General features: G+C 38.3%; 1 protein-coding gene across 1 annotated transcript in view; it reads left to right on the forward strand.

The window, feature by feature from the left end:
- Positions 1–16,586, forward strand: part of LOC102802538 (ATP-dependent RNA helicase DDX4-like) — a 91,736-nt gene that overhangs the window by 21,502 nt on the left and 53,648 nt on the right. Inside the window, exons 2-5 of the mRNA XM_085503507.1 lie at positions 628–810; positions 6,451–6,577; positions 11,476–11,568; positions 16,006–16,074. Coding sequence (XP_085359633.1) covers positions 736–810; positions 6,451–6,577; positions 11,476–11,568; positions 16,006–16,074 — 364 coding nt within the window. The 5' untranslated portion in view covers positions 628–735. The remainder of the gene's footprint in view (positions 1–627; positions 811–6,450; positions 6,578–11,475; positions 11,569–16,005; positions 16,075–16,586) is intronic.

A 16,586-nucleotide genomic window follows, 5' to 3' on the forward strand; every position in this document is an offset into this window, starting at 1 on the left:
CTTTTCCTGGCTCTTTGCACAAAGTTCTTCGGCTTTGAAAATTTTCGCTCGAAATGTAAAGCGAGCTTAGTCGTTGAAAACAAAACAACTTGCGATACAATGTACGAGATACTTCAATATACTTAATTTTTTCAATTGAAAGTCTCGATTTATAACAAATAATTCCGTTTCAATCCACACACGTGGTGCAGTTCGCAATTAGGGCGTGTTCATCTTAGCGGAAACCATTTCACCGCTGATATTCCGTTTATGAATAATGTAGTCCATTAACGATTCAGCAGAAATCGTTCTGTCCAACTCTTTATTTATCGTTTTACAGTGTATATATATATGTTGGAAATGAAATCCTCATGAAATTTAACGATGAAAGGCGTAACAAGCTACATATGTGTTGAATCCCCGGCCATGCGCATTCATATTTTTTAATAAGGCGTGCTAGCAAAATTGGTACTACTTTGAGTTCTCTTCCACTCGTGAGCTGGTACTCGTGGTCTGGTGTGTTTGTGTCTTGTTTTGTCATTAAACTAAATTCCGCTCTTTTATAAATTTGTGTTGATCATCAGAACTCCATAACAACTTGACTGGTATAACTGAATTAATTTTGCTTATTTGTATCATTTTTTGCAGACTCAATTCAGCATCGTCATCACTCCATCATCAAGCTGATTTGCGATTTTGCATGCACGGCATTTTGTCATTTTCATCTAAACAAGACCACTTCAATATTTTGTGATAATGTCAGATGACGACTGGGACGAGGGTAGTGCAGCTCCAGTGTTCAGCCCTGTCAGCAATGGCTTTGGCTCCAAGGTAAATGTTGTACTTTTATCTCTAATCTACAATTTTTTGCTCTCGAAAAACTTCCTTGGGACATTCCGTCTGTTCACGTGACCTCCTTCATGATGCTGGCCACGTGTTATTATGCTTACAACTGTCTCCGCCATATTGTTTGGAACACCCAAACAGCAACATTGTCAGCTAAGTTGCTGAATGGTTAGTTATGCGCGTCTCGAGATCGTTACATTATTGGAACTTCTTATAGCGTTTAAACCACTTTTACAAGGGTGTGTCGTTCGGCTAAATTTGCTAGTTTACGAGCGTTATGATACACACCAGACACACCATCGACTTGTCAGACTCCCCCAACATTAGTAGTTTGGTGCCAGACTCCCCCAACATTATTAGTTTGGTGCCAGACTCCCCCAACATTATTAGTTTCGTGCCAGACTCCCCCAACATTATTAGTTTGGTGCCAGACTCCCCTAACATTATTAGTTTGGTGCCAGACTCCCCACAACATTATTAGTTTGGTGCCAGACTCCCCCAACATTATTAGTTTGGTGCCAGACTCCCCACAACATTATTAGTTTGGTACCAGACTCCCCCAACATTATTAGTTTGGTGCCAGACTCCGCCAACATTATTAGTTTGGTGCCAGACTCCCCCAACATTATTAGTTTGGTGCCAGACTCCCCCAACATTATTAGTTTGGTGCCAGACTCCCCCAACATTATTAGTTTGGTGCCAGACTCCCCCAACATTATTAGTTTGGTGCCAGACTCCCCTAACATTATTAGTTTGGTGCCAGACTCCCCCAACATTATTAGTTTTGGTGCCAGACTCCCCACATTATTAGTTTGGTGCCAGACTCCCCCAACATTATTAGTTTGGTGCCAGACTCCCCTAACATTATTAGTTTGGTGCCAGACTCCCCACAACATTATTAGTTTGGTGCCAGACTCCCCCAACATTATTAGTTTGGTGCCAGACTCCCCCAACATTATTAGTTTGGTGCCAGACTCCCCCAACATTATTAGTTTGGTGCCAGACTCCCCCAACATTATTAGTTTGGTGCCAGACTCCCCCAACATTATTAGTTTGGTGCCAGACTCCCCCAACATTATTAGTTTGGTGCCAGACTCCCCACAACATTATTAGTTTGGTGCCAGACTCCCCACAACATTATTAGTTTGGTACCAGACTCCCCACAACATTATTAGTTTGGTGCCAGACTCCGCCAACATTATTAGTTTGGTGCCAGACTCCCCTAACATTATTAGTTTGGTGCCAGACTCCCCTAACATTATTAGTTTGGTGCCAGACTCCCCCAACATTAATAGTTTGGTGCCAGACTCCCCCAACATTAATAGTTTGGTGCCAGACTCCCCCAACATTATTAGTTTGGTGCCAGACTCCCCACAACATTATTAGTTTGGTGCCAGACTCCCCCAACATTATTAGTTTGGTGCCAGACTCCCCCAACATTATTAGTTTGGTGCCAGACTCCCCCAACATTATTAGTTTGGTGCCAGACTCCCCTAACATTATTAGTTTGGTGCCAGACTCCCCCAACATTATTAGTTTGGTGCCAGACTCCCCCAACATTATTAGTTTGGTGCCAGACTCCCCCAACATTATTAGTTTGGTGCCAGACTCTCCCAACATTATTAGTTTGGTGCCAGACTCCCCACATTATTAGTTTGGTGCCAGACTCTCCCACATTATTTGTTTGAAGTCTCCTCTTAGGTTGATTTGACACAAATTGTTGTAATTGCATAAGGATCTCAAGGTGTATAGCAAACCAGTGGCAAAAAAGGAACATACAACTCTATTTTGCTAGCGATATTGCAATACTGCTTTTCAAGACTGAAAAAACAAAACAAGAAAATTGCTTGTGTTGGTAACACCATATTCTGTTTTCGCCTCGTGAAAAACAACATTCCACTAAAGGGAAAGCACTCTCAGCAAAGTAGTTAAAATAAAATTATTTTTAAAATCCGCACTATTTAATTTTGACCTTGCTCATATGCTAATCAAAATTTTCTTCAATGCAAATGTAGATAAAATGTCCTAGCCCAGTCTCACTAAGGCATGTATGGGTGCCTCAAAACAGCGTTTGCGACCGCCAAATTCGACCTGAGAAAAGGCTTTTTGCGACTGTATAATCAACAGTGATTCATTGCTTAGTGTAGAAATGTTTATTTCATGAACTCCATTTAAATTAGTATTTAATCAGAGATGGGATCATTTTCGCATCATTTGCTAGTTGAGTTACTGGTACGTTGCACTCCAATATAGTGGAAGTTTAGAACATCTTCTTTACTTGTTGTGCAATTTCGATGAGGGCATAGCAATTACTTTTATAAATCTGTTTAGAAATATAAAAGTTTCTAAGCATGGCTGTCATCTGAGTGATTGTCTGTTGTCCGCCAACAATTGCTTTTTTGACTTCTTGAAAACTACCAGTTTGATTTCTTTGGTAGACCTCTATCAGTTTTGTTCATTTCGTGATGATATCATTAATTTTCTATTTTTAGCAAATATTTTTATCATTTTTGGTAAAAAATTATATTTTCAACTTCTTTTCAAACTACCATGATATTTGAGATGTATGTAATTGTTGTGAAAATTGTTTAATGAGGTGAGGTAGTGATGTTCTTAACACCCAGAATCAAACTACATGTTTTATGAATTAAGTGTTTTGTCTTATAGGTGTGCATAACTTGGCTACCATAATGTTTTTATAGGACAGCAAAGCTATTTCAACTGTCAGGTTACTTGTTGTATCTTGTTAAGGGTTCACTTTGAATTTATTGTTTAGCATGCTAAATCTAGTATGTAATATAAAGAAGGGCCTACTTTGCTGAGCACTGCTTTTCCTTTAACTGGTATGCTGTATTCCTCTAGACAAAAAAAAACACATTAAGGATGCTGTATAGGTTTTTGGTATTGATTTTCTAAACGGGTGTTTCCATATAAAATATTTACTGAACCATACAAAGCTATATATTGATGGAAAGCTTATTTCACACTGAATGTGAAATTGACAAGATAGTGTGTGTATGGACGTGTAAAGTCACGTGATCTCGGTGTAAACCCAGAAGCCATTTTCGGTAAAAAAATAATTGAACCAATGAATAAACGAATTTAGTGGAACATTGGCAACAAAACAGTTTTTCAGACGACGCTCACCACCATTCTGCGTTGATTGAGATATATATCTACATGATAGTTGGAGAAGAAATAATAATTTAGCTATCTTGAAAAAACAATGCGATCTTGTTCTTTTCGGTATTCAGAAATTAGAACGTAATTTCGAAACAAATAGGAAAATAGAAAAATCCCAGCGCCGCTTGAGAGGCAACATATCGAAGAGTGTCTGTGCGAAAAATTAGTATAATTCGTCCACTAGAACTCGAGATCAAAGGCCTGCAGTTGCCGTGAATCGCTGTTTTGTTTAACCGAGAAAACGGCAAAAACAACTTGGCAGCAACGTATCGTTGGCTAACTCAAAATCCGTTTGGCCCTTGGATCAAAACAAACTCATAACGACTAGTCATGGTATCTGTCTGTCATAATCACGCAGATGTGTGGATATGCGTGGTTGCAATTGGTTATAAAGTACGAAATTATGCTTCCGAATCCAATAGGAAACACTGTTTCACGGCGTGACAAAGTCGCGCCAAAATGACGTCATGATTTACATATTCATTATTAAGTTGTGGGAGGAGACGCTCCTTTTCTGGAAGACTCATTACCATACATTGCCCTCTATAGAAGGTCATTCTCTTGCTCCGCTGCTGAACCAGTAACCGTGGCTGAACGCACCACCAGAGTCAACTACATGTAGTTTTCTTTCCAAGTTTTGTTTTTACAACGCGAGATGTCTCGACTAAGATCTGTATTATCTGATTTTAATGGCAATGGGGGTGAGAGAAGTCACAGCGAGTACTGAACTGAATCGGGAGTTGCGATCGCTTGGGTTTAAAATTGTCTGTCCACCGGGCAGTGAATTTTCAGTTTGTTTGCTTTTGCGTTATTATTTTGTAGATTTGTGAAATAACCTGTTCGCCATAAATCGAGTTTTCCGGTTTTTAGTTCCCAAAACTGTTGTGACAAAATTAGTGTGAAGATTCTTCTTCCATCTTCAACGCGTAATGCATAGTACCGGAACAACCGCTGGCGGGGACCACTCCCGGTATCTTACATTCAGTTCACTTTCTATATCATGTACAACAAATCTAACTTAATTGAATCCGTCAAGTTTATTGAGAATGTGAAGATTAAGAAAAATAAAACAGGTAAAACAAGGATGCTCACACACACAGACGCGTACGTTTTCTTTTACAGCTGATTGTCTCAGGCTTTACGTGTGGCCACGTGTTGAGGGACGGTGGTGTGGCCAAGTGTTTCACTTCCGACTCATTGTGGTCAGAGTCCATGACACGTAATTTGGTCACGAAAACTAAGACTGCCATGTGCTCAAATTTTCTACATTCTGTTTATTCCTCCATGGTCTAGTCGATAAAATCGTGGAAGGTACTAACGTTAGTACCTTTCATGATTAAATTTTAATAATAATCGCTTTACATACTGTCAACGTTCTTCTCCAAATTTCTTTGGATTCGTTTTCTTTCGTCACTGTCATAGTCGACCCCAAGACGGTTTCATAATCGACTGTTTGAAGAGCGAGAAATTCAACGAAATTAATACTTGTATTACTAGTCTGAGCTTGTACTGAATGCAAGAGACTGTTTATATTTGCTATGGGTGGTGACTATTATGCAAATTATCTGTCTATTATGTCTTTGGCTGATTAATTAAAACGTAGCTTTCAAAACAATGACATGTGCTTTTGTTTTTAATTAACAAAAATTGATTTTTACACCCTATAAAAACATCCAAATCACTTTTTTTCCTACTGAGTGTTTGCTCCTTGTAGTCAAGCATTGAAAAATACAAAAAAGTAGAATTTTGGGTTTCAAAGCAAAAAAACCTACACAGCATCCTTAAGGCTGGGGTTGTGGATGCAAGTGTGAATATCTGTATCAATTCCAATGTTTCTGCCTTTTTCGTAGTCTTGAGAAACAGTATTTCAATATTGCTAGAAAAACTGTTATGTTACGATGTTGTTTCATTCTTTCTTGAGATGACAGTAAAGATATTCACAGAACTCTGGAAAAAAATGCCAAGAGTAAATGGCGGCAATGACAATACAGATAACGGCCAACATTGTATGCCGAATAAGTCCATCTCCTCATCATACAAACTATAAACTACAATTTCAGGAATCTGTGAATGTAAATAAAATTTGTATGTCTAATTTCTGTTCCCATGTTATGAAATATAAAGTAAAGGGACGAACATTGCATTGCATGGCGTTAAAACAGTATGTGAAATTGCTGGCATGTACATTTATTTCTTTGCTATGCACGTTTTATTAATACTAAAAACACAGCATGATGTGTGTGCCATGCATGCATTATGAAACCTGGAGAACACTGAGAAACGGACATGCTAGAATTATACCAAATATCACATTTGATGATTTGTCATCTTACCAAGTTAGATTAACAAATAGGCTACTGTGCCAAGAGACATGGGCAGACATGGGATCTGAAGTACGTCATAGTTTGTGGACTATAAACCTTCTTGTTCTTCATTCAACAGTCTAGTGGATTTGGTGGCGATGGAGGTTTTGGTGGCAGCGGTGGTGGCTTTGGCCAAAAAAGTGGAGGCTTTGGTGGTGGTGGCGGTGGCGGCGGTTTTGGCAGTCGCAATGGTGGAGGAGGAGGTGGTAAGTTCTTTTTAACCCAATTCCAGTGAACAGAATTTATTATTTCTGATGAAATTTATGAGTTCTAATAAAATAAACCGATTTGTGGGGTTGGTCATTATCAAATGTGGTATCTTATGCATGCTTCATCAGTTTTTATTCAAACTTGGTATATAAAATGTACATTACACATGTTAGATCGGATCAAAGATGGCTAACTAGCAGTCATTTTGTTTTTACCTTGCCCACATCATCAAAGATGAAAGGGGAAGGTATATTGAGGGGAAAATGTCTGTCATTGTTAATAATTGTTAATGTGTGCACAATAACTTTACTAATTCTTTTCCAAACATTATCAAACTTGGTCACCTAAGTCATCAGTATAAAATCTTCCCTTAGTGCGAACAACAGATGTCCTGTGTGAAAAGATGGCAATATTAAGAAAGTAGTAGTCAAAATCTGATAAAAAAAATTTCTACTTGAATGATTTCTGGTGATACACATTCAAATGTCACTGGTCCCAGTGGGAATATGCATTGTTGTATGTGTTCAATGAAGTAAATCATTTATCTTGTAATCAATATCATTGGTAATGTATCTCCCAAATGCTATCTGTTCAAATTAAATTTTATTTTTTTGATGTGTTGCACCCCATTGGATGCAGGCTGATGTATACATTTGTGACCTAATACCTCCTCTGCAAATATTTTTTGCTATACTTGAATTTACACTGTAGTCCAGACCTGTTGATTTCTTTTAGCAGAGAGAAACATAAAAATGTCTCTTTATTAACAATTACAATGTACAAAAAGAAAAATTGTCATGTGACATGGGTTTTGTTTTGAAGACAATCAAAATTTGTCCAGGGAAAATGTCCGGAAAAGGTGCTCAGATACTCGGATAAATTTTGTAATTGCCATTGAAGGTTGAAATTCATGTCCATTCCTTGGCACCTGTCTCCATTGCAAGTACCTGCAAAAAGTTTCCGGTTGTCAGTCAAACGTTCGTAACAAATTATTACTTCCATATTAACTATCTAAACTGAAACTATTTAAGCCACAATATAATCATAGACTTAACGAAAAGCCATGTTTTACCTAAATGTTTTCATCTCTAACATCGGTAGAATCAGTCATTTAAGTGTGTTTGTTACCTTTTTCTAGCCGGTGACCTTAACGGGCGTGCTATAGAAAGCTGGTATATGATTGGTTGGCTAAACCAGTCAGAGGGGATCTCGTTGAAATCTTGTTATATATACCTTTCGTTAAGATTTATGTGGAGATAGGATGTACGCAATAACAATTACGAAATAATAAAACTATATAGTAAAAATAAAATGAATAAAATTAAATTTATGCCGTACAATACATGACATTCTAATTCGATTGATTTCAAGGTCAGAAATAGCTGATATTGACCAGTACATCAAGGTCTGAAATAGTTGATATTGACCAATACATCAAGGTCAGAAATAGTTGATATTGACCAATACATCAAGGTCAGAAATAGTTGATATTGACCAGTACATCAAGGTCAGAAATAATTGATATTGACCAATACATCAAGGTCAGAAATAGTTGATATTGACCAATACATCAAGGTCAGAAATAGTTGATATTGACCAATACATCAAGGTCAGAAATAGTTGATATTGACCAGTACATCATGGTCAGAAATAGTTGATATTGACCAGTACATCAAGGTCAGAAATAGTTGATATTGACCAGTACATCAAGGTCAGAAATAGTTGATATTGACCAATACATCAAGGTCAGAAATAGTTGATATTGACCAGTACATCAAGGTCAGAAATAGTTGATATTGACCAGTACATCAAGGTCAGAAATAGTTGATATTGACCAGTACATCAAGGTCAGAAATAATTGATATTGACCAGTACATCAAGGTCAGAAATAGTTGATATTGACCAATACATCAAGGTCAGAAATAGTCTCGACTGATCATGTTGAATGATTGATGTTATTGTCGGCATGAATACAGCAATAATTGCATTAACCTATTTTCCGGTCAGGGTAGTTTCATGCTATCAGGTTAAGTCGGTGAAAAACGGTCATGATTCAATGCACTACAGTAGCCAGCATCTGTGCATGCTATCCTGCCAGACATTTTTGCGAAAATAGGCACATTTTTTACTGTCGTTAAGTAGCGATGTTTTGCCCTTTGTACAGTCTCAATAAAACACGTGTTAAACATTGAAATAAATATTGCTTAATTGAAAACACATTACAAGCAAGTACAAGGTCACTACATGAATGCAAGTTCGAAGTAAGAAGAAAAAAAACGCGCGAGTATGGGGATATTTGGGACATGTACGGGGAAAACGTGTTTGACGTACTCGACCTGTCAGCGTACATTTCAAATTGCAACGTATATTCAACGACTTGAACTGCATGTGTATCATATTACAAGGTACTTTCTGTGACTTGACTGATGTTATATTCAAGCTCTATCGTATATTAACCGACTTGACCGTACAACTAAGCCCACACTTAAAACGTATATTTAACGACTGAAACGAACGAGAACGAAACTGCAACGACTTGATCGGGGTTACCTTCACACGGCAACAAATATTCACCGACATGACCCGATTAACTAACTAAATATTTCAACGTATCTTTAATGACTTGAAATAAAACAAACTTGCGAACGTAACTGCAGGGACTTGCCGTGTATATATACTCACGCAGAAACGTATTTCCATCGACTAGACCCGATGAACTATCCTGACATTAAAACGTATAAATACCGACTGAGCATGAAACTAAATTAACGATAACGTATTTTCACCAACTCAAACTATTGTACAGTTCGTGACGCTGTAATAAGTTCCAAATTTATTTGTTGTACGCCTTTCTTAGTCGTCCACCCCGGTGGGCTGCTCCCATGCATCTGCCTGATGTCAAGGGCTGCTCTTCCGTACTTCGTGTTTGTGTTCCCACGGTGCGTTTTCCCCTCAGTGCCATGTTGTGATGAAAAGCAGCGAAACATTCGCCCGCGTGAAGGTGAACTTTACAAATTGGGCATCCTTTTGATGTTTCCGATAATCGGCCACTCGCTGTTTTTCTCCCGTCCTTGCTGCACTGCTTACACGATTTTTGACGCCCGGATAGTGCATATTTCGTGCGAATCCATGTTTTCACTACGAATAAATGACGTGTTACTTGGAAGAGAGCCAACTTCTCTTATGGACTTTTGAATTCTACTCGAGTGCCCACCAATCAGTTGTTTACCTGTGCGAATATTGAAGAATTTGTGCGTTACTTTAGTCGTCCGATTCATTGCCTTGAAACATTCATAAGCATTGACCTATGCAACATCTATGAGGTAACAGGCCATGTAGATCCACCAACGATTGTTTTTTCTGCCCGTGTGATAGTATTTTCGCCTTTGGTTAGACCGATCCACGCCACCCATGTGTTGTCTGTAACATTGTAACGATACAGGCTCGCATCTCACGTCATCTGCTGCTTCTGCCGAAGTAGCCAGCGGGGGGTAGACCGTATTTAAAATTAATATCTGTGCGCTGTCATCTTGGTATGCAGTAATATTGATAGTGTCGTCCGGTCTAGTTGCTGCTTTCATTTCACTAATTTTCAACTTCAGCTTCTTGCTTTTCCCCTCGGGAATTAATTGCGGTGGCATGGTTTTACGATTTCGTCTGCTAAAACTACCGACCATGTACACTTTCTTGTCTTGTAATTCAAGGGCTGTGTTAACTGAGGTAAAAAGCGAATCACAGAAAAGAATAAGGTTTTTTTCTGTGAAGGGCTGTAACAACCAGTGCACAGTCTTCTTGATTGTCCCAGTTTCTTTCTTTCTTCCCTCATTGGTAGTTTTATATTTCACTCCCAAATATGGTTCAAAGTTCGCAATGTAAGACGTTGTCGAGTCGCACACCTGCCATATTTTGAAGCCATCATGGTCGGGTTTGTGGGGGTAATCTCTGCTTAAACATGGACCTTCCCTTGAATCTCACCATACCCTCGTCAATCTAAATTTCCTGTCCCATCTGATAATATCGCCGACAATTTTCGAGTACGGGTTTCAGCCATGGGTTGATTTTATACAACGGGTCGGCCTCTGATCGTTGACGACGATGTTCAATGTCAGGATCCCGCCAGCGGGCATTTAATTTCTTTGCAATGTATTTTTGATGATATTTGGCTTATTTATTAGTCTAAACTGTAAGTCCGATTGCTTTGACACTATTCATATTGTTCATTTTCTAATGATGTCTTCAGTTCTTTAATTGAAATGTGCATTGCTAACAGCGGAGCTATCTCAGCCGATAGGCTGCTTGTTGGCCTTACTACTATATTTCCACAATTTATGTACCATTTTCATTCGTATTTGGCACATACATCATACATATCAGTGTGTTTCATAATCAGATCAAAGATGGCTGAATAACGGCTGTTTTTATTTTTGCTATATTACTATGACACGAAACAAGTGTTTTGATGTAAATAAACAATCTGTTGTATACGTCACTTGGAACTCAAGTTTCAAGGACACACTCGCGACAACCCCTCCGCTTTAATATGACAAGCACAAAGAGAACTTAACAGGGACTGTGTCATTTTCAATGACTTGTATTTTTTAGCTCCACTGTCATTGAGTGGATGACCGAGTGGAGCTCGTGGGTTTACTGGACCTGTCGTCATCCGTCAACTTTTACAGTTCACAAGTTCTTTCAATCGCAAGGTCGCTCGTTTAATGATTCAATCAAATCTGTTCAGCCCATTATAATAAATCGCATAACGACCATATTTATTCAAATATATACCCGCACTTCTGGATCACTGCTAGTGAAGGAATTTTGCATTAAATACAGAACAGGGACTGTGTTGTCAATTCTTTTTGGCCTTATCTTTGTGTTTAAATTTTTTGACCAGGTGGACGAAACTGCTTCAAATGTGGTGAAGAGGGACATATGAGCCGAGAATGCCCAAAAGGAGGAGGAGGAGGTGGTGGTGGTAGTGGTGGAGGTAAATCAATTCTTCATAATGTAAAATACTTTATTTTCACTTGGAATTAATTTTCGCTGAAGTAATGTTTCAGTGGAATTAAAATCCAGCAAATATACCTTTTTTCCTATATTTTACATTGAACTAGTCAAAAATTAGTGAAAATAAATTTGATAAAACACGCTCAAAAGATCTTTTCAGCATAAATTAATTCCAACTTAAATAAAGTATTTTACAGTAGACCAGTAAATTTTCTTCCAATTCACACGAACCAAACATTCTTCCAGTTTACGTGAACCAAACAATCTTCCAGTTTATGTGAACCAAACAATCTTCCAGTTTAGGTGAACCAAACTCTTCCAAATTAGGTGAGTCAAACTATATTCCAGTTTACGTGAACCAAACAATCTTCCAGTTTACGTGAACCAAACAATCTTTCAGTTTACGTGAACCAAACAATCTTTCAGTTTACGTGAACCAAACAATCTTCCAGTTTACGTGAACCAAACAATCTTCCAGTTTAAGTGAACCAAACAATCTTCCAGTTTAAGTGAACCAAACATTCTTCCAGTTTACGTGAACCAAACTATCTTAGGGTACGTGAACCAAACAATCTTCCAGTTTACGTGAACCAAACTATCTTTTAGTTTACGTGAACCAAACAATCTTCCAGTTTACGTGAACCAAACTATCTTCCAGTTTACATGAACCAAACAATTTTCCAATTTATGTCAACCAAGAGTTGTATGTATGGGGATCTGAAAACTTACTCTGCGACGCGATTGTGCGACTCGCCGAATGTCGATTATTGCACTCTGCGACAGGATCGCAGTGTCACTCTGCGAAGAGCACGATTCCCATTGGTTGGTTGGTCGAAAAGCGTGAATCTCAATGGTCGGTCGATGTAAGGGTACACAGCATGCCTTATAGAAATGTTCAGTTTTAAATGGTTATTTCGCCGACTGCGGTAAACAAGTATTTACCGACGACATGTCGCACGGTTCGGTAATCAGCAAGTATTTAACATTGATTTATTAACATGTATAATATCCCCCGGAGGGGATGAGAGGGGTTACAAAACACATACACATTGGTGTTGGGTGTCTTATTACGATGTAACATCAGGGAGCTGGTAACATTAACACCATCTTGAAGTTGTAAGGCTTCGTCCGCAACTATGCTCATTGGCATAGGCGGCAGCTTCAAAGCGAGTAGAGCGCGATGTTACGTTTCACACAATCCCACCCGATGTTACTTTCTTGTTGTTTTTTTTTGTCATTAGCAAGTATAATTTGTTATGACTATATTCCTCACTTTGAATTCCCAAATAAAGCGTGTAGCAGGTCAAACTGTTTCTAGGCAATCAATATCGTTTTATTAAGAATATTAAAAGAGAAAAAACGTAAAGCTGTGTGAATGGATTGAAACTACTGCTGAAGATGGAAAACTACTAGTAAAACGGCAGTGTCGACGGAAAATTAGATGAGTGCACGCTCTCTGCATAAACGGAAACGATGGCTTTGTTTATTTGCCGATGTCGACAAGCAACAGATTTCCTGTACTCACTTCCTCGTCTGATCACCGGCCTCAAGTAGTTGAAACTCTCGCGTTGATGCGAATATTTCAGCCTAATCGTCCCTTTCGAACCACTCGCGAGGTTGGTCATAATATGACCTTGACGTGCTTGCTATTTGTTGCGATTCCGATGAAAAATTCTTACAGCAATTCCAGGCACTGATTTGACGCTGAAGTAGTGATGTTGATAACTTACTACAATAGGTTCCACACTTTGTTTTCAAATTCACAGAAGTTGTAACTAGAAATATAAACATAGACTGCAAATCAGAGTAATGATTGACAGATATTGCCCACAATGTTTTCTTTTTTTGCTACAAAGTCAGGTACACCTAGACTTTGAGGCGCGTCTGTCTTTCATTCACTTTTGGTCAGTCATCGTGTCGATGATTGAGTGTCTATAAATCAGCATTTGTCCATATTGTTTAAGCACCACGATGGAGAAGCAAGGAGTTAAAAAACAGTTGAAGTGAGAACAAGAGTTGTCGATTTGTATTTTCATGGACTGTCATTTGCTGAGATTAGAGATCGAAATGGTGTTTCAAAGCAGACAGCTTATAATATCGTCACACGGTTTGTTACCACCGAGAGTATCCTGCCAGGAAACTGACAACGTTATAGACTATGTTGAATATTATAAAACATTGCGACCGCGCATTTACGGACTGGAAATTAGACAAAAACTCTCGTGTACGACGGCAACCCTCCCCGGACATGTGATCGTGTGTTGCCAGTGATAAGCTTTGTAAAGCGAGTATTTGGTGGCACATCAACCTTTTGGTTCTCATCGTTGAGAACTAATAATCGAATAACGAATATTTCCATGGCATAATAGGAATAATGCACTTTGATCAATAATTCTGTCATGATCAGTCGGTCAGCTGGTTCCGTAAAATAACGTTCTTTACAGGGCCACCACTTTATGTGCCCCTCTCACTGAAAAAACATGTGACGCAAATTGAAGTACGAAACTAAGTTGAGAGCCACGATCGTTTATTGAAAGAGAAATTCAAAACTATTGTACCGCCACTTTTATGGGCGGAGCTTTCTTGCGGTGCGCTTCAAATTGCAAGACATACTGTCTGCATTATTTGTAACAACTTCTGTAAATTTGAAAACAAAGTGTGTAATGTATTGTAGTAAGTTATCAACATCTAGCACTACTTCAGCGTCAAATCATTGCCTGGAATTGCTGTAAATAAATATAAATTGCATAAACGAAGGGTGAACGCGAAAGTCCTGTAATTTTGCATCATAATCACAACAGGCTGCAGGCAAGTCTAAATTAGTAAATATGACCCTGAGTTGCAGATTTGTTATTGCCTCGTCTGTCATTGGCGTCTTTGCTTTCTTTTTTTATTGTCATTGCGATAGTAAGATGGTGTTATTAAAATAGAATATAGACTTAGAAAATTTAGAACCGATTTCTCAGATGAAGTCTTGACTGTAACAATGCTGACAATGGTCGTTAGATAAATATGCATTGTTTGCGACAGGAAGCTAGTCACCCATTCTATCAGAATCGTCAACAACAGAGTATAACCTGTAGTATACATATACATGGCATAAACATTGTCCAAATATTAATGAAACGATAGTAGTGTTAGCGTTTGAGCACTGGTCTTTCCGAAATTTCGAAAAGCTGGGATGATGAATCAAGGTACAAAGTAACCGTTTTATCAATTATTGGAAAATCAAGAAGAAAAAAGAACTTCCCTTCCCGCTACATTAAGATCAATATGACCCACCGAAATTTGGCGTTGATTTAAAAAAATAAACCATAATTTTCAGTAATACTGACTTCGAATATTATGATACAAAAATAATTACATTCATACCACAAACCAACGCAGTTTTTGTTTACTTTTCACAACTGTTAAAAAGTATTTCATTTCTGGTGGTTAAAATACCAGCTGATCGATCGTAGACCACAAGTCTTGAGTCCGTTTATGATCTAAACGAAGGCAGACGATTGCAAACAACTGCTGTCATGGCAAACGTTGCACGTCGTGAATGTCTTGTTTTTTTCACTGCATGCAAATTATTTTCCTTGATGCACTCAACAAAGTCAAAGAAGACGTACAACCTTCGTTGCAGAACGCGTGAAAAGTACTTCGCGTTCCACTCACTTTGAAGCTGTCGTCTATACTAATGAGCATAGTCATCGGGACGAAGCCTTACAACTCCAAGAATGCAAAACGTAACACCGTATTAAATAGGCAGTCAAAACCAACGTGCACGTTACACTATTTCATTTTTCTAGCCAGCGGTGTGATGTGTCTAAAAACCGTAAATCATGTGTTATTTGTTTGGTCCCACAATTTGTCTTCCATGTGCTTGCCGATCACCGAACAGTGCCGCATGTCGCCGGTATATAGTGTTTACACACTATTTTTACCGTACTTTTTTTACCATTTAAAACTTAATTTTTTATAAGGCCTGCGGTGAACATCGACCATTGGGATTCGCGCTGTTCGACCAACCAACCAATAGGAATCGTGCTTTTCGCAGAGTGACACTGCGATCCTGTCGCAGAGTGCAATAATTGACATTCGGCGAGTTGCACAATCGCGTCGCAGAGTTAGTTTTTAGACACCAATACATACATGCAACCAAACAATATTCTGCGTGCTGGGTATCTCCATTATACATGTATAATAACATTTTGATAGCAGGTACCATTAAACTCTGTTTATTACATGCACAAGAATTTCTACTGCCTGAATTGTTACATTGTAGTGCTAAGTTTAGGAATCAGATACAGTCACTTCAAACACCTCTTCCCCCTTCCTTATTCCTTTTGCTTCATCTATGATGTGTCAAAGTTAAAACAAAATCTCAGGATTATTTTGTAAACATCATTTTTGGTTTCCTCACAAACAGGTGACAGAAGTTGCTTCAAGTGTGGGGAAGAAGGTCACATGAGCCGAGAATGTCCAAAAGGTGGCGGAGGTAATCTAACACTTTACTTGAAATGAGAAACAAAAAAATTGGATTCATTTTTAGTTTAAACGACTTATGAATTGACCTTTGTGCGTCTGTGTGTCCGGAATTGTATCTTAGACATGTCTGGACCAATCACATTCAATCTTCACACATACATCATACATAATATCATACATATGCACATCGATTCAAGATGGCCAAATGGTGGCCATTTTTGCTCCCAAAAAATCAATATCAAGCAATTTATGGATGGATTTTGCTCAAACTTGATGCATTACGTTGGGCATTTATGAGACATTGATGCACATCATTTTGTTATTCAGATCAGATTAAAAATGGCCATCTGCAGTTCTCGTACCATATATCTGCCATGCTTTGACTGATTATGTTCAAATTTTATATATTAGTTATACATCATGTTACAGATGTATTCAATATGGACAAGTACTCGTTTGATCAGATACAAGATGGCTGAATGTTGATCATTTTAATGTTCATCATAATCAAGCATCAGCTTC

The sequence above is a fragment of the Saccoglossus kowalevskii genome, chromosome 9 (assembly GCF_978046115.1).
Source record: "Saccoglossus kowalevskii chromosome 9, keSacKowa6.1, whole genome shotgun sequence".
Taxonomy (NCBI): domain Eukaryota; kingdom Metazoa; phylum Hemichordata; class Enteropneusta; family Harrimaniidae; genus Saccoglossus; species Saccoglossus kowalevskii.